This window comes from Argopecten irradians, chromosome 16, assembly GCF_041381155.1.
Source record: "Argopecten irradians isolate NY chromosome 16, Ai_NY, whole genome shotgun sequence".
NCBI classification, from domain to species: Eukaryota; Metazoa; Mollusca; class Bivalvia; order Pectinida; family Pectinidae; genus Argopecten; species Argopecten irradians.
Genome location: NC_091149.1, coordinates 16962069 through 16982431, shown reverse-complemented (window position 1 = coordinate 16982431; position 20363 = coordinate 16962069). Strand labels below are relative to the sequence as shown.

At 32.2% G+C, this 20363-nt stretch overlaps 1 protein-coding gene across 3 annotated transcripts; it reads right to left on the bottom strand.

Moving 5' to 3' along the window:
- Nucleotides 1-1781: 1781 nt before the first annotated feature.
- LOC138310276 (7-methylguanosine phosphate-specific 5'-nucleotidase A-like) lies at nucleotides 1782-19553 on the bottom strand. 3 transcript variants are annotated; one of them, XM_069251409.1, is made up of 9 exons: nucleotides 19403-19553; nucleotides 13555-13656; nucleotides 13224-13293; nucleotides 12197-12243; nucleotides 11729-11814; nucleotides 10664-10753; nucleotides 8505-8667; nucleotides 7698-7898; nucleotides 1782-6749 (listed from the first exon to the last, which is right to left on the bottom strand). In XM_069251409.1, exons 1-9 carry the CDS (start codon nucleotides 19403-19405, stop codon nucleotides 6642-6644), a joined length of 870 nt encoding a protein of 289 aa, XP_069107510.1. In that variant the 5' UTR covers nucleotides 19406-19553; the 3' UTR covers nucleotides 1782-6641. The 3 variants fall into 3 exon arrangements, with proteins under 3 accessions (XP_069107510.1, XP_069107509.1, XP_069107508.1); XM_069251408.1 differs by lacking the exon at nucleotides 19403-19553 and adding an exon at nucleotides 15489-15518; XM_069251407.1 differs by lacking the exon at nucleotides 19403-19553 and adding an exon at nucleotides 14971-15084.
- Nucleotides 19554-20363: the final 810 nt, after the last annotated feature.

Sequence of the window (20363 nt, the reverse complement as noted above, 5' to 3'; positions counted from 1 at the left end):
TTTCATTCTGCCATGCTCCAGGTATATCTGTTGGTAACCAGTGGCATCCTCGATACATCAGGGGTACCAATCACTTACGATCTCTACACCCCTCGACTATCTCATAGTAAAACTGAAGGCAGCTTAGAGAAAAAATTCTTGAAGACTACAGAGAGTGACATTCAACTTATAAGCGACACAGTCAATCACAGTGTACCGTTATACGATTCTTTTGATGTACTACAAAGGACTAAATTACATGTTCTGTTGCCTCCAGTTTTACTATGAAATAGTCCAGGGTATAAGTGATCGGAACCCCTGGATTATCGAGGATGATCTAGTCGCTTCGTCCATATCAAATTTTAGCATATGCCCTAATGTAATATAATTAAAACCCGGAGCGCTTTTGTTATTATTGTGCCGTCATGACCTGGCGTCAGGATTCGATAATGTCTTGAGAAAATTGAGGCCTCCGCTGGATTTTTGCGACATATTTGGAGATTCTCCAAATGTCGGCTGTTATAGTAATGTGATAAACAATAATCATAAAGTGTACATTTCATATAAGATTTTATGAAATTTGTATCAAAGTTTTAAACTTTGCCCGTCAAAGCTTGCAAAATAAGAAACTATATATATATACGGATGATCCTATCCAATATGATGCTTAATATCTACCTAATTACAGTAAAGAACGGAAAAGAAGTAAAATGAACCTTTGGAGACCTACGGAATAACATGACGACACGGTTATTACGAACCTCTGAAGACCACGAAATTGCAGTGAAGAACGGTTATAACGAACCTCTGGATACAACAAAATTACAGTAAAGAACGGTTATAACGAACCGTGGAAGACCACAAAATTACAGTAAAGAACGGTTATAACGGACGTCTGGAGACCACAAAATTACAATAAAGAACGGTTATAACGGACCTCTGGATACAACAAAATTACAGTAAAGAACGATTATAACGAACATCTGGAGACCACAAAATTACAGGAAAGAACGGTTATAACGGACGTCTGGAGACCACAAAATTACAATAAAGAACGGTTATAACGGACCTCTGGATACAACAAAATTACAGTAAAGAACGGTTATAACGAACATCTGGAGACCACAAAATTACAATAAAGAACGGTTATTGCGAACCTCTGGAGACCACGAAATTGCAGTGAAGAACGGTTATAACGAACCTCTGGAGACCACAAAATTACAGTAAAGAACGGTTATAACGAACGTCTGGAGACCACAAAATTACAATTAAGAACGGTTATAACGAACCTCTGGAGACCATAAAATTACAGTAAAGAACGGTTATTGCGAACCTCTGGAGACCACAAAATTACAATAAAGAACGGTTATAACGGACGTCTGGAGACCATAAAATTACAATAAAGAACGGTTATTGCGAACCTCTGGAGACCATAAAATTACAGGAAAGAACGGTTATAACGATACATTGGAGACGTACGAAATAACTTCGTTATATGCATAGTTCGCTATACTCATATTGAAAACATGGAATAGGAACATTGACAGGATTGAAAATTACTGTACGCTATAACCCGTAGATTTGTTGTAAACGTGTTGTTATAAACGTGTTCTACTGTACATATTACAAACACCTTATAGTCATACATTATAGCTATAACTTTATATTGTAACTGCTATAACTGTGTTCGTTATCAATTTATTTATATTAAATAGTTTCAGAACAGACGAAGGACAAATCACAATTAAAACATATCATGAAGACCTAAATGGATGCATTATCAACAACAAAAAGAATTTAGGGACCTTGGAATATTTTAATAAATAGGCACACCTATATACAAACTATAAAACATTCCCAATATGAATACTCTTTAAACATACTATAAGCATGAACTTAAAACACATTCAAACGCATTTTGTCCATGTACTCTGCCTGTCCATATAACAGAGTTATCTCCCTTTCGGGTAAGTAGTGATTGTGACGTCATTATTTTCAGGGCAAATCTGACATTGTTTTCCCTGAAAAATATGACGTTACACTCATAAAAGATTGACGAAACAATCAATACATATCCATAAGGGCAGATAACTCTGTAATATGCAAATACAACAAACTGCTCTCATCTAAATCATAAAAAGATAAACAGAATCATTACTGTATACATACCGTATTTAACGCAATAAGCGCTATGACAATTAAATATTTTGAACAAGATTAGGGATGTTGAATAGAACCAATTTAGACCATCCTCTCACAAAATTTAGCCATATATCAATTTCGAAAAGAAATGAAATGTAAAGAAACCAGATTGGTGCTCAAAATTCAGTCCGCATTTAATTTGAGTGAAATCTGGTTTCAAAAGCGGGAGGGGTGCTTATAGGGACAAAGGCATTTATTGTAATCTGACATTGTTTTCCCTGAAAAATATGACGTTACACTCATAAAAGATTGACGAAACAATCAATACATATCCATAAGGGCAGATAACTCTGTAATATGCAAATACAACAAACTGCTTTCATTTAAATCATAAAAAGATAAACAGAATCATTACTGTATACATACCGTATTTAACGCAATAAGCGCTATGACAATTAAATATTTTGAACAAGATTAGGGATGTTGAATAGAACCAATTTAGACCATCCTCTCACAAAATTTAGCCATATATCAATTTCGAAAAGAAATGAAATGTAAAGAAACCAGATTGGTGCTCAAAATTCAGTCTGCATTTAATTTGAGTGAAATCTGGTTTCAAAAGCGGGAGGGGTGCTTATAGGGACAAAGGCATTTATTGTGTCGAATACAGTGTAATACTTTATTAATCGAAACACAGTGAATCTGCTACTGTTGGAAGGGTAATATCCTAACCACTATAGTTACATGTGAACGTGCTGCCTGGCATAACAAAAATAAACTGATTTAAACTGGTTGAATATTTAACCTAGTTTTATTTTTGTCAAGAAATTGTAAGATAAAATTATAGAATATCAACCATAAGAAGGTCTTTTCATGACATTTCATCATCTGATATACACCATAATCTTTCAGTAAATTTCACAGAAAAGCGAAGCTGACCAGTAAGGATTGGCTGGTATTAAGTACCATTTAAGATTAGAAATTGATGACACATTCAAAGCCAGATGATATCAATATCAATGGAAGAACAGATCATTGATAAAGGTTCTTGTAAATAGATTACTGGAAAATGTTTGCAGTTTTATGGAATGAAATTCAATTTGGTTCAAATATCATGAAGAATGTGAGATAGAATTAGAAATTTCATGATATTATCTAAAATCATTCATTTGACTAGAAATGCAAAGTTTGTGTAATACCTACATTGTATATAACAAAAAGGGGAGATAATTCAATAAGGGAGATAATTCAATGATAACAAAATCTTGTGTATATGGTTGTTAAGATGATATTGTTTATCTTACACAAAAAATATCAAAATCAGCAGAATTAACAAGTAGAATTTTGAGAAACAGAAACAAATAAACAAGATCCATCAAATATTATGCCAAATAAAATAATTATAAGTTTAACATGTAACAGAAACAACTAAAATAACTGATTCATTCAATTCAAATTTGCAAAACGATTACAATTCAAAACGGTTCCTTCACACACATGGTGTGAACAGCATGCATGAACGTCCATTTTATATGGCATATTATGTAACCTTGCATTTCATATAACAAGATAATTAAGAATGAAATTGATACATTGGAAACTTTGTATACGTAGTTCAATTTTTTAGTTTTGAGACCTGTATGAAAACCCTTTTTCAAATTTGAAATGACAAAAATCGAATTTTTCCAAAGTTCTTCAAAATGAGACAAATACATAAAATATATATATTAATAATATGTAAGTAGTTGGTCTTGGGGATAAAATTAAAGAAAGACTGTAGGTGTTTAATTGTCTCCCTTTAATTTTAATTAAAAGTGAATCACAAAAAGTAGCATCAGTATCATTCAATGTCTGCATGTCTCCTAAATGGACATGTATACCTGCACATTTACAAACTTACAACAAACCCATTCTACACACTCCCATATAGACCATATATCCAAACTAATAATATTTAAATCTGCAGTATTTGTACAGCTTTGCATACTCAAGTAAACACTAAAGATATACTATGCAAGTACATACATATACACTCTTCCAAGATTACCAAACTAAGTAAAAAAAAAAATGTCTTTTGTAACTTTAAAAGAAATTAACTAAGGAGTGTGAAATAAGTTCCATATCAAACAACCACTTGCTGTGTAACTTCTCTTAACCTGGGTAGATGAATCTAATAACTATATATGCCTGGGCATATAAAAACTTGCCCTAAACCTAACCCTTGTAGTACATATAAACACTTGTCCTAAACCTAACCCCTGTAGTACATATACATATATACATGTTTTTATCACATTATCTGCCTGGTATCCCGTGATTTTGCCTGTGCAATAATTTTGCATAATGATGTCGCTAATGTAATATAATCTAGAACGCTTTTCATTGGCTAGAAATTCATTGTTACTTTATGGCTTGAATTTAGTAAACCATGACAAGATTTCAGGATTTGAAGATGGTGAACCTACATATGTATGTGATCAAATAAAAGTATTCATTTTATGACATTTCATGCGATACATCTTAAAGTTTTGAAATTTGTTCATTAAGGCTAACAAAAATAAAATTTAATTTAATTCTTAGACTTGTTTCATAAAATCTCATTTGTATATAATATATATTTTCAAAAATCAATACTGCAATGAAAGTTTTTAGTATTTCTTAATGGTAAATGATAGTGTATTTATGATCAACACATAAGTTGCCAATTTTACATAAAAATTGAATTCAATTATTTTTTAGATATCGTTATGCAATCCTAACAAAGTAACAACCATTATGGATATTTCAAACATTTAGTTTTATGTGCATCAACAGGGATTCTACTCCTATGCCTGCTATGAAAGCATTTAAATATGGCAAGGGAAACCACTCTAAAATAATCCAAGGTTTCAAGAAATAATCTAACAATACAAAATCAAAGTCTGTTTACCAAGTAAAATATCCTACTGATAATCTGGAGATGATGCATTGATAAAAATAGCTTGGTCATTTTATCATTTTCACTCTTTCTATGAAATACTGAATTAAATCACATTATAAACACATTGTAATTTTACACATATGGCAGTGTTTATGGCAAATATAGCAATATACATAGCATACATTAAATTTACAAAAAGAATGCAAACAGCATTAACAAATAGCAACGCTAAGTGTAGATCAAAGAACCATCTTAATACAAAAATAGGTTTTACAGAAAACATCTGTGAATTCCAATCAACATGCAATTCAATAAAATCCTTCATGTATACTTAGAAAACAATGACCACAGTCATGTAAAAGTGTATATTAATCAAATAACAGTAATTAATAGAGATAATTGATCAACAGAAAGTAAGGTTGATATCACATTTTGATGTAGATCACAGATTAATCAAGTGCAAATGATTAGGCTTAAAGATGCTCCACCGCAGACAAAGCATAAATGATATTCATCATTTGAACAATAATTGGTATTTAATCGTGAATATATATGTATGATTAACACAAAAAATAATATAAAATAATTTACTTCGCCTTTGGTGCATGGGCAATCAGTATTTCATTCCATATAGGATATAGTGGCACGGAATTTTTTCAGGATGCAATTAATTTTTTTTTATAACTTTAACTTGAAGTAAAATTAGAAGCTGAAACTTTTCAATGGTGGTAATGGTCTAAAGTAAGTAACTTTTGAAACTGAAGAAAAATACAAAATCGTCTGCTCCTGTTTATAAAAGTGAAAAAATACCATTTGTCAGCGGTGGAGCATCTTTAAAATATCAAACAAATCTATCGGACACTGCATAGTCTTTTGAAAGTTTGACATCGTTAAGTATGCAAGATCTTAAGAGGATTGGCTACAAAAATACATTCTGATCTAACAGTTAGGGTTAACACTGAATAAAAAAGCACATATGCTAATTCTGACGAAACTTGTAAAAATAAACTATTCTGCCGTTATTCTAACAAGTTTTGGCAAGATTAACACATTTGGGGTTACCAGTGAGAGTTTTCTCCCTTTGTCAGAACTAATGGAGCGTGAAATGAAGGAAAAGAACTCCTGTAGATCAGAATGGAAAAATAGGAATTAACAAAGAAATTGATGAGATATGTTCCAGATATGAAGGGATCTTCCTTATCTATGTGATAAAGAACCAGAATACTGACGTCACTTTAAACGGTTAGTATACATTTATATTGTTAAGACTTAAATTTTTGTTTTATGGTTTAGTTTTGTTTTTTAAGTCTTAGATAAGTTCTTCTAAGATCTGAATTCTTCAATATTCTTTATCCTGTGTTCTAAAATGACATTAGAATAAAACCAGACATCACACATTTATTTACTCTTGCATTGATTAACAAGATTAGGTTTGCTGATCGGCAAAATGTTTCACATTTTGACAAAACACATATGGTGAATGTTTGTTGATTGGCAACATGTTTCACATTTTGAAAGGTTTCAGGGGTATCATGGATACATTAACAGACACACATATGGTAAAGATCTCTACTCTTTTTGGTGTTCCCGGGTCGACGACTCACGTTGACGTCACCAATTTTATGATCGAATTCACAATGTCCATGGTTTCATCAGCACAAATAACAATGTCATATTTACTTGTGTATAGTTCTAAACTCTCCTCAATCTGAAAACAAAACATGAGCATAATTATATAACAATGTCAAATTTATGACTCACAATAATATACGGTTCTATATCATCTTCTCTATCTAGTAAATCAAAACATATTAGGGAGTATTTTATAAGCAATATTTATTCACATGTATATATCTGCAGCCTCTCCAGGATCTAGCTATTTTATTAATCACTTGGTGACAAAATCAGAATGTTTTCCGCTATTTAGAATAACGGGTACCAGAACAAATTCTTATAATACTGTAAATCAATTTTCCTTGTGCAATTTTCTTTGAAAATTTGCAAACCTTTATCGCACAATTTATTCAGAACACCATCTATATTGATGGGAATTTCAATTTTTGAATAATATTATGTGAATGTTAATCTTTCTGAACTTGTTTTGAAATGGAAATTGCAAAATTTATTAGCCACAAAAAGAAAGTTAGATATAGTATCCTCAAAATATGCTACAAGAAAGAACAGCATCAAGATCAGAAGTAACAACTTTAAAAGAATTATGATGATAGTTCTATTCAGCATTTTATTGATTTTTCACAATGCATCAAATAGCTAGATGTACTTTTAGCATAAAGTATTACATCTTTGATATATCAGGGGTTACTATCACTGTCATTTTATCCACCCCTGGAATATTTCATAGCAAAACTGAAGGCTCTGTGAGCAATCACGTGTAAGAAGGTAGTTAGGTCCTTCGATGTACAATCAAAATAATAATGGTACACTGTGGTTGATTGTGTGGATTTGAAGTTGGGCGTCACTCTGTTTTTAACGGAAGTTTTTTTCTTCTTAACTGCTTAAGTTTTGCTACGACATAGTCCAGAGATGGATAAAACAACAGTGACAGTAACCCCTGGAGTATCAAGGATATCAGTATTGAAGCTTTAATTTCTTGCCTTTACATCTAAATATATTTCAGATTATAAGTCCTTCTCACCTTAACATTTAGAAATCCTATCGTAAGTTTGTTTGACACATGGGTCACACCATCAGCCATGTGTAGGTCTCCAATGCCGTCCCCAAGCAGCATAATATTAGATCGCTTCTCTAAACTCGGGAAATAGTCAGAGTCATGGATGGCGTTCTCATTCTTGTTATACACATGAATCATGTCCCCTTGAAATCCTACCATACGATCCTAGACCAAACAGAAATAGTTGCACATAAACCAATCAGAAATAGTGATACATAAACCAATCAGAAATAGTGTTACTTAAACCGATCAGAAATAGTGATGCATAAACAAAGAAGAAATAGTGATACAATAACCAATCCGAAGAGTGATTCATAAACCAATCAGAAATAGTGGTATTTAAACCGATCAGAATCAGTAGCACATAAACCAATCAAATATAGTGTTACAAAATAAAACAATCAGAAATAGTGATGCATACAAACAATTAGAATTAGTGGCACATACACCAATCAGAATTAGAAGCACATAAACCAATCAGATATAGTGTTACAAAAAAAAAAATCAGAAATAGTGATGCATAAAAACAATCAGGATTAGTGGCACATACACCAATCAGAAAGAGTAGTACATAAACCAATCAAATTTTACCTAAAACAATCAGAAATAGTGTTACATAAACCGATCAGAAATAGTAGCACAATCAGAAATAGTGTTACATAAATTAATCAGAAATAGTGGTACCTATGTTTATCAAATGTCATGTAATTTGATAGCACTTCCATGTTGCTATGGTGTGTACATCAATTAAGATTTTCAGGAAAAACTTACACATTCATCAAAAGCCATGTAATTTGAAACCACTTTCATGTTGCTATGGTGAGTCGCATGGACACTGATCACTTCCTCTAACACATCTCCAATACCAGCAGAAAAAATCAACATGGGGATATCTAGATCATGTAAATGATCAAACAGCCATACACACCCATCTCTGGAAAAAAATCATAATTATCAGAAATATTTAAATATGGTATATAATATAATTAATTAAACATTACAATGTATGTACTAAGTGACTGATTGGGCACTGTCTGTTGTCACTAAGTAGCTGCGAGTTAATGAACATTATGATGTATTATGTGTAGAAGATCTGACCAGTTTTGTTTTCCTGTGAAAACTCCTCATATCAGAAGTAACCAGTTAAGTGTGATCCACTATACTGTACAGTTGCTAATATTTATATAGACTGCATAAATACCACTTGTATCAGAAATGTTTGATTTTAGTTTCAAAACCTTTACTGAACATACAAAAACAAATCCTTATAACATTGTGGGGCCATGGTGGCCAAGTGGTTAAGATGTCTCGGCATATTACCACTAGTCCTCCACCTCTGGATTGTGAGTTCGAATCCCATGTGGGGCAGTTGCCAGGTACTGACTGCCGGTTTTTCTCCTTTCGCCTTTCCTCCAATAATAAACCAGGCACGTCTTTACATGACCCTGGCTGTTAATAGGACATTAAACTAATAATCAAAGTGCCAAGGCCACTCATAGATGCTGTGACTGAAGGACTCAAAAAGGAATAAAAGACTCAAAAAGAATGGTTTATCATTTATATTAAATTTAGTTAACATGTTGTAGAACATTGTACTTATATAATGTACAATGTTGAATTTTTGAGTTAAACAAAGTTGATTCAACCACCACAAGTTAAATAGGTTTTTTTTTCCTGAAATGACTGAAATCTATTTTATATATTAAAATTTCTTATTTCTGAAATAAGTAGATTTATTAACCCAATAAATCTGGTAAAAATCCGAGTGCCATTTTCGTTTAATGCGTGTAAGTAATCTATATACTAGTACACATACTAATTACTGAAATTGTCAATTTCATCAATTTCTCTTTAAAAGAAAAGAAAATGAGTTAATTAATATCCATTTAATAACAACAGAAATATATTGCGATTTCCTTGTTAGAAAGACTAACATGGCTGCTTGCATTTGTACCACTTTGCTTTGCCGACTTTTGACTTATAAATCATGGCCAGATACTTTTGTCAAATAAAAAGTCATAATTTGGTTACCTTTTACAACAAGCCTTTGATGTTATGGAACATTGTTGCAAATATGTTGTGTATCTTTGTTTAAACACGGCTTGAACAAATAGAACAGCAAGTGTTATGCAGTGCACTTTCACTACGATAATATAGTATTGAGGTTTAAAGGGAGGCAACTCGAGCTTTCACATCTCTAGATGGAAGAGAGCGTAGTAATTTCATCAAATGGAATTAATGTTGACTAGAAATTGACACCACATGTATAATTTCTATATGTATTTGTTTGAATTGATCTTAGTAAAATAATTAAAAGGTAGCTACAAATAATTAATTCCTGCAATGAAAGGCCTAATAGCAATGACGTTTAAAGTGAGGCAACTCGAGATTTCACATCTCTAGATGGAAGAGAACGTAGTAATTTAAAGATATAGTTCGCAACGTCAACTAAACAAAAGACTTTTGCAAACACATTTAAATCTTATTTTTTGTATAAATCATTAAAGCAAACATAATTTATCATCATTATAGCATCAATTTTGTACCATTTACCTAGATAGATAAACAAAGAAAATCTACTGCGGATGAATAAATTAAGAAGGCGTTGTGTGTGATTTTCGGGAATACACAAGATCTGAACCAAGATCAAAACGAAATAGTTCTAAGTAAACATTGGAAAACATCACTGATTGCGTAATTGTACACATCGATTATCGTTGTGACAATTATTATATGTGTGTGTTTTTATTATTTTATACCTTCAATTAGGGTGTGAAAGTAACAAAACAGCATTTAATTTTCATCGCGGATTATTATTGTTGTTTTGATGTGCTCAGGCTTGCTTAGCGTACCTATGATTGCTGTTTCACAGCATCAAAAACCCAAAGGCTTAAATATTGTATAAGATGTCGGACATTTTTGAAACTCACCTCAGCTGGGCTGTAGAGGATTCTACCATTTTCCGTATAGACTGTTTGGTAATACCACAAGTTGCCAGTAGATCATGGGCTTTTGTCCACCTTCAGAAAAAATTGAAATTTCATTATGTTTTGTTCTCTCTTTTTTCAATAATTAGAATGTCAAAATAGATATAGAATAAAGGCTCGTGGCAAATCAAATTATTGAACTTGTTTGATAAATTTCAAATCACATTATGAAACATTTATCACAAGAATTATATTAATAGAAATACAAGTAAAACTTAAAATTACGTCTTATAAATATATAAAACAATAGAAATCCAGCTCGGATGTGACGTTTCAGTCTACTGACATGAGACAATCATGTGATGTACATCATATATAGATTATGACTTCAGAACTATATGTGACGTATTAATAGCGATTTTACAAATATGTCTTACGATATTTATGACATGGCCATATTACATGGCTGGACGGGCTAGTTATTGTGATATTAAATATATATATGTATAGAACATAAATAAATTCATCCCTAAACAGGGTGGACATGACTCCAATGTTACATTGATATGTGACTACTCCAACAATGTTAAAGGTTTACCAGGACAAGACACTTTTGGAACATTATGTCAACAAAATAATGCCCGAAATAAAAACAGCTGACCAGTCGAAGCTTGTGTTATGGTAGTAACCCCACCCAGTCACATTATACTGACAACAGGCAAACCAGTCGTCCCACTCCCTTAATGCTGAGAGCTAAGCAGGAGCAAAAACTACAAGTACCTGACTTTTAATGTGAACCAACTTTCTTTTGCAGCGATTGAATTATGCAATTTCAGGATTTAAATTTCAAAACAAGTTTTCAAAGATTATAATATTCTGGATTTAACAATTAAATGATAACTTCTATCTAATTGAATATAGCAGATATAGATATTAATTTGAGGATATAAACTTTTGCGAATTTACCTGGATCGTGAAATCGTGAAAGAAAATCGTACGCAAAAGAAAGTTGGTTAACAGTGAAATTCGTTCACATGTAAAGTAATCCACAGTCGCTGATATACCTACCACTCAATCATAAGTGGGATCTTCTCACTCACAGGAAGTTCTGGATTCATTTCTAAAGGAAAATAGGTGTCCCGTAGCTCAGTGGCCTGCAAACATAATGTTGTATTTACTATATCGTATTCGCCGTAATTATCGCCCCCTCCCCCTATAAGCACCCCTCCACACTTCTAAAGAAAGAGTCGTTAAAAATGCCCCCTTGAGCCCACCAGTTTCCATTCAATATTGATTATTTATTTGAAACAAGGGGAAACATACCTACTGAAATAGTTCAAATACAGATTTTGTCACCTAGCAAATTATATTTTGGTTCCCTAATAATCGCCCTTTCATTACATTTTTTAAGCGCCCTGGAACCTAATTACGGCCAATGTGGTAAAATTAAAGTTCATTTGTATAACTATAAAGGTTCTAAATGGTTAATTCTGAGGGCACCAGTAAATAAACCCTAATGGAATACTGTCTAATTACCTTAGTTCTGTAGAATTCAGGAAGGTGGTCACCTTCTTCAAGTACTTCTGAAAAAAAAATAATAATAATAAAGGACAAAACAAACCTTTATTTTTCTCAAATTAACTAATTCATTGATCACATAATTTGGCAGAATGTGTTATGCATTGAACATATTTTAAATGACTTTACATATTAAATTGTTAACCTTTATCAGATACATAGATTCCAAAAATACAAGCCAAATTTTAAAATGTCTTTATTTTTCTTCTTTTTGTTTACATTGCAGCAACTAACTAAGCACATTTTACTACATTGTACATGTACCAAACAGATCTAGAGTTAGTAATAGTTTCGTATGGTAATAAGGGGAAGTTTTATTCCTCCAATAAGGGGAAGTTTTATTCCTGCAATACATTTAAAGATACTACTGACAATAATTTATGGCATGTATATGCAGTCAGCTAGAAAAAGTGACTGAACTATACCAGATTAACATATATACAGTATTTACATATATTTATAGGTTTGACTGTGCCCGTTATCTAATGATTAGAAGACAAGTAATACACAGTCTGATAATAATACAGATTCTTATTATCACTACGTCTGATAAGAGGATCTGACAACATCCCATTAGGGGTCACGTCTAGGTGACCTATGGAAATGGCCAACCAAATTGCTGCCTGCAGAATCTTGAAAGTGAATTTCAGGGGACAAAATAGTTTGAAAAGTTAGACATTATTATTTTCATGTATGTAGTCATCTCGCCCAAAGAGCACAACAAATATAATTGTATCTGTATACTGGGACGGAATGGTGTTTTTAGTTGATATAGAAAGGTGTAGAAAATGCATTTGATCTGAAGTAGAGTTGGTATAAAGGTCATCCGAACATGACCCCTTATGGGATGTTGTCAGATCCTCTATTGAACGGGTGGTTACAAGGATCTGTTATTTAATCAGATTGAATAATACAAATATTTCACTTTACAATTTATATATTTGATAAGATCAACGTACACCATGGTATACTCATCAACACTTACTGTGGCAGGTGGCACAAATTGTTCCATTGCTCATGTATTTGGTGAGAGTTCTATCAAAATCAGCTACAACCTAAAAGTAAAAGTTGATTCTTAGTGTCGGCATTAAAACTTTTGTGTGTGATATATATATTAATTCAGAATTTACAGGGTTACCTCCCTTACAAGTAATTTAATGAATTATGGCGTCATTATTTTGACGGTGAAACATACATCATTTACAGTTTAAGTATTGAATATGTAACACAAAAATATGACGTCACAATAATTACCTACCTGCAAGGACAGATAACTCTGCACAATCAAATACAGAATAGACACAATGTGATATTACCTGTAGTTTTTCAGGGCCATCCTTTGCTATGTTTTCTATGGTCCTCTTCACATAATCCCAGTCTCGTATATGGACATGCTTCTGATTTCTTAATTCTTCAATCTGAAATTGAGAAGAAATATTTTGAGAAATTACAGGTCAATCAACCAATCTAATGTAGTAATGTCTGCTTTTTTCAAAACAAAAAATTAAATTTTTAAATAACATTTTTAAAATCACAGTTTTCATGGTTTAAGATGAAGTTATAACACCACACATTCATGCAACATTCCCTGTGTGAAACTAGTCCATATTTGCATATTACCAAGTTATCTGCCCTTGCGGGTAGGTATTGATTGTGAAATCAAGTGTTTGCCAGCGTAACATCATGCTTTTAGGAGAAAATGACGGAAATTGTGTTCATAAAATAATGATGTCACAATGAATGCCTACCCACAAGGGAGCTAACTCTGTAATATGCAAAGATGGAATGGTATCAATAAAACTTTATTTTCCTGTTTTGCCACTCGGCAAAGTGATAGTCAAATACACTGTGATAATTAGGATGTGGTGTCAGGACACAAAACGATGTGTGTTATGGAAATTATTACAGATATCTTAGTGTTCAGGAAGCTTAAAGAATGATGTATGTCTAAAGCATTACTGAAAGCTTTTGCCACCCAACTTGTTTTAAATACTTTCCACTTTCAAAATTTAGAGCCACTTAATTGTTTCACGATGCCACATCACTGACAAATGGAATTTTTTCTCTATCAAAAACAGAAGACAAATGAGTAGTTCTCTTTAGTTAGCAAAGTGACTTATTACCTTACACCATTATCACAATTAAAAAGTTTGAGCTTCTAATTTCATTTCAAAATAATTTATTGTGTCCCGAAAAATATCCACAGCACTATACCCATGGAATGAATAACTGATTGTGCTTGCACCAAAAATAAAACAAACTATTTTAAATTCTTTTTGTGTTAACTAAACATATGTATACATGATCAAACACCAATTATTGTTCAAATGATGAGTATCATTTATGCTCTCCCATACGATGGAGCATCTTTGAGATATATATGCTCCTTTGATATACCGGTATTAGGCACAGACTCTAATAAACACTAAAATGTGTATTTTACTTAACTTCATACATAAATTCAGAGGGATGATACAATTAAATGATGGAATGAAGTAAAACCAATGTTATCATAATTATATAAAGACCGATAAAAATGAAATCAAACTTAAGAACAAAAACATAACATATTAATCCTAAAACATAATATATTAATCCGCATAAAGAGTATAACTTTATCGAAAGTCTTAGAAAATAATTAAGTATTATGACATGTATATTGTGATTTTCATTCTTAATAAATTAATGTACTTAATGTATTTAGCTATTACCTACAGGTACATTGTACATACCATTTTCTGGATAATATCCATTTTCAATCTCGGATCTGTTCGTTTATCAGTATAAACTTGCAGGAGATTAAGATAACAATGATATCTAATCTATGTATGTATGTACAACCGGTACATGCATTGAAAATAACAACAAATAGAAAGTGAAACTTTACGTTTGAATACCAGGTATCGCTGTTTAAATTTTCTACAAATGTGTTGACCTGGCTTTTATCTAAAGGAGAAAAAAAATATTAAAAAATATAAAAATAAGGCAGTCTAGACCTCATAATTAGAAAATATGACAGAGCATTATACATATATGTATATATACATAGTATATGCTGTTATTTTTATCTATATATTATATTTATCTGAATGTAATTTCCATCCATGTGTTAAAATTTTTAATAATTTCTCTGTCGTCAATTAATTTGTATTTGTAACACACTTTTTTTTCTATCTTCATTTCAATTAAGTATGATGAGAGACTATCAGACAAATATGAATAAAAATAAAACATATTCTGTTAAAATTACCTTGGAGTATTTCATTTTTCCAATTAAGCTTCCACTCAAAAACTCAAAAACACACACAACAGCTGGTCAATGTCCCAGACTGAATTTTTAGCTACGGTAAACACCTTAAACCAGGAATATTCTGTTCACCTTTTCATAAGTACAGAGGTCTAGATACACTGTAGATCCCGTACATAATAACCATGCAACCAGGCATAACCCTTGGGTAAGCTACATTATCAATAATAATACATAATATGTAAGTATCTAATAATCAGAAAGGCCAAAGAAACTAATTTTGTGTTTCTTTCTACAAGTGGATAAATATAAATCCTAAATAAAGCATTTGACTTATCACAATATTTTTTTTTATACAATAGAATTATACACTGTATATATGATCACCCCAACACTGTACACCAACAGCCCCAAATTTAAACCTGCTTATATAATTAGGGGTCAATTAGTGTTAATTAGTGGTTGTTGTAACTATGAAAACTGGTCTTAATATGGAACAGCAAGGGTGGTCGTAACTGTAACGACCATGTGCTAACAAAGACATACAGAGAAAAATCAGTGACTGAAAACAAGGGTGGGGTAATAGTGGGGTGTGGTCGTAATACAAAAAAGAGAAAAAAAATCACTGAAAACAAGTGTCCGTAATAGTGGGGTGGTCGTAATACTGAAACCAACCAATCAAGACTGAAAAATAAAATGGGACAAGTGGGTCCGTAATAGTACAGAGGGACTGGTAATAGTGGGTGTGGTCGTAATACTGAAAGACCAAATACAATGACATTATAGAGACAAAAATCAGGGACTGAAAACAAGGGTCCGTACTAATACAAAGACATACAGGACTGAAAACAAGACTAGAAAAAAACATATATAGGGACTGAAAACAAGGGTCCGTACTAAATGGTAGGGTGGTCGTAATTTTAATGTGGTCGTAAGGTGAAGTTTTAGTGTAATAATTTCAAATATTTTGCTTGTCTTGAAATAAAATGGCTGCAAATTATTTTAATCTGCAAATGAATTTATGAAGAATTTTATATATCCTCTTACACAAGACAAAGATTTGTGCTTTCAACTAAAAACAGCCCATTTGTATTTGTGGTTGTAAGTTTTTGTGATCTGGCACTTATTGGTAGATATATGATTCAACTAATCCAAAAAATTTTTCAGATCAAATTGTTCGCGATTTATGTAATGCTTTACAAAAATATCATCCCTGCAAAAATAACTCAAAATTACATTTTGAATAGTGTTGGAGAAAATAACTTAAATAAAAAAAATTTCAGTGACCTAAACTTTTTCCGAAAGTTCTGCTTATTTTATGCAGATAATATTTTATTGTTATAATTGAAAAATTAAATGAAAATATGGCTATAGCAACAATTAAAATAAAAACCTAAAATAAAATATATAAACATGAGCATAAATTGCACTTAATATTATTACATATAATTATGACCTTAATTGAATCGGTAATTCGCAATAATATAGTTTTTTCCTGAATAATAATAGTTGATTTTTTTCTAATCTATTAGTAATAATGAATCAATAATAAGATAAGTTTTATCATTTGGTTGACAGTATGAACAAAAAAACTACATGTAATTATGTACATGTAAATGTACATTTATATATCATAAATACATGTAACATGTATTTTTTTACACTGACAGGAAACAGTTGTCCTGATATTACTTTTGTGTTGGCCTTAATTCATCCACTTATCACTCTCATATTGATTACCACATATATTAATAGTATGATTATTTTATATCCCCGATATCTCACCGATGTGTAACATTGTGTAAACCCCTATACACATCTGGCCCTTGTTCTGGGGAACTAAGCTGACCCCCTGGGGACATGTATTATCACCTGGTAGAGATGTAGATACAAAAACTATAGAATGAAGGCATCAATACTTATAGTATTAGCTACTTAATATTACACATAATCGGTTGCTTTTAAAGACCTTAACTTAACCTAATGCTATCCCTAGGCACTAGTCCTACAATCCATCTTATGTTTTATTATTTCTCTGGTACATGTATACGGTATGTACCCATAAAGTACACATTTAAGTTAAAGATATGCTCCACTGCTGACAAATGGTATTTTTTCATTATCAAAAACAGGAGCAGATGATTTGATATTTTTTTCAGTTACAAAAATTACGTACTTTACCCCATTACCACCATTGAAAAGTTTGAGCTTCTAATTTTACTTCAAGTTAAAAATATGAAAAATAATTAACTGCATCCCGAAAAAAAATTCAGTGGCACTATATTCATATATGGAATGAAATAATGATTGCCCAAGCACCACTTAAGGCAAAATAAATTATTTTATGTTATTTTTTGTGTCCCACCATAATTAGGCATATATATACACGATTAAACACCAATTATTGTTCAAATAATTAATATCGTTCATTATCTGTTGGCGTGGAGCATCTTTAATTAACTTATTTCTCAAGTTATTGTATAAAAAAATATTAATATTTTTTATGTAGCTACAGTATATAAACACATATATGTATAGTGTCATGAACATTTACAAAACCCTTCTAGTTACTATTAGTAACAGTATATACAATAGCAAATTTATATTACTAGTAACAGTTAATATATAAATTTATATTACATATTACAATGAATGTACAAAATATAAACAGTAATTCACTTGCTTATAAAATTCTTCTTGATATTCTGTTCTATAACTAAACTGTACTCTATATAGCTACTAGTCTACTAAACTTAAGACACTTTTAGGTACTAATTATTTCTTGCAGTACTTTTCACTGCTCAATATCAATTTCCTTAAAATGAGTTAAAACAGCCGACAGGCTGTTGTGTGCGGGAAACAAAAAATGTAACTTTTCTACAGAAGACAGTTCACTCAGTGATCTACTTTTAATCTTCATGAAGCTGAATCTCGTTTGATAGAAACAGATTTCTGCGATAATTCATATGTTGTACTTTTAATGTAACATTGTGGCGTGGAAATGAAGATAACGTTGCGAAGTGTCGCTTGATGTGCTTCTGATATGATGACATTAGAACGGGTCTCGTGTGAGGGTAATGTACTAAACCCATTATGGCCTGGTTGAAAGGGCACTATTGCCTCATAGTATTGTCTCGTGATGGGATAGTGTCCCTCGCCTTCGGCTCGGGCACTATTCCATCCCTCGACAATACTATGAGGCAATAGTGCCCTTTCAACCAGGCCATAATAGATAATTAACAGCCAAGGTCATGTAAGGATGTGCCAGGTTTGTTGATGGAGGAAAGCCGGAGTACCCGGAGAAAAACCACCGGCCAGCGGTTAGTACCTGGTAACTGCCCCACATGGGATTCGAACCTGCATCCCAGAGGTGGAGGGTTTGTGGTTATATGTCGAGACATCTTAACCACTCTTCTAAAATGAGGGTTTTTGGACAAGGACATAGAGTGAATATATGAATAAAAAAATAAACAGAAAGTTCGGCTCCGTTATTTCCATAAATTACACTTTTTAACATTTTTTCTGTATAATCAATAGGTAATGAAAGATCTAGCTGTGCCCTTTAAGGCCTTGCCTCCAGTCATATTAGCTGATTATGGCAGATTTCCCCAACCTGTGTATGTTCACACGTTTTTGTTTTGACGGTGTATATATACGTACTGGCCATGTGATTGGGTGGGGCTGGGAGGGTTGTGTGTCCTGGTCCGCCACTGAAAACCGAGTAAAGGACTATCGTCCTCTACACCCCCATTTTCATTTTACAGGTGTACGATCAGGCTCAGCTGATGATGGACTCGAGTCGATCAATTCGTCAATCGATCGGTGTGCATAAAAATGGAATCATTTTCACTGAAAGAGACTTTATGATTAACAAGGATAAGTTCGGGGTTGTATTACATGTCTATGCCAATATTTACCATTATTTGTGGTCAGATATCTCCTCGATTGCAGAATTAATTGGCCCGAATTATATAATTATTTGTGTCCTTTTGGGTTTGTTTTCTCCTCTAGTGTGATAATTCTACCTCCACAGAATGAAGAGCGTCACGTTGGAAAACTAATTACTGATCCGGAGATATCTAGGGCCGTTTTCGATTATGCGGTTTGACAGCTGGCCATGGTTGGACCTAGTTGTTCGTTTAAGAATTTAAGACGGACCTGGTGATTTTATATTGTTTTCAGACGAGCCTTGACAAAGCCCCCACAGACATGTATCATAAACTGCAGGTCTGTCAGGATTATACCTGAAATAATGACTTAATTGCCGAATAAACGAAAACGGCCTAGTCCTATTATCCGAAATAGTTAACTATATTGAAAGCATCATCCGTTATAAAACTTATTTTACATTATTTTTTAAAAACCATTTGAAACACAAAAATCGTTTACATGTATATCGTATCAACACTTTTTTTATGACAAAAAATTACTACGAAGTCACAAAAAAGAACCGTGTGTATGTAATTTTCATACCTGATGGACATGTTAAAATGTAATTCTGGATTAATGGGTGTGTTGATGGCTTGGTTAATCCATGTACTTTTGTATAAAGGTGTGAGTTGTGTTGTAATATCTAATCCCATATTTCTATTCATAGTACACGATAATAAGAAACATATTATAGTATATACAATGTACATGTACATAATATATACATTGAATGTAATGTAATTAAGATACAATGTACTTCGGGCAGGAATAATGGCAAGCAAATCGATGTAATGTAAGATTATATAATTAGTTAAAAAAAATTCCCAGTACAGGAATTTAACAGACAAGTTCATCCACATCGGACACGTACATGTATTAGTAATCTATCATTAAAAGTTCATTTCCTGTTATATATTTGGTTGCCTTGAATTGTATAACATGTCTACG

Excerpts from the sequence above, each read along its gene's own strand:
- LOC138310276 (XM_069251407.1), bottom strand. The coding sequence starts at position 14,991 with ATGGATATTATCCAGAAAATG. Across the intron at positions 13,657-14,970 it reads TGGATATTATCCAGAAAATG|ATTGAAGAATTAAGAAATCA; the intron begins GTATGTACAATG and ends TCTCAATTTCAG. Across the intron at positions 12,244-13,223 it reads AATTTGTGCCACCTGCCACA|AAGTACTTGAAGAAGGTGAC; the intron begins GTAAGTGTTGAT and ends TTTTTTTTTCAG.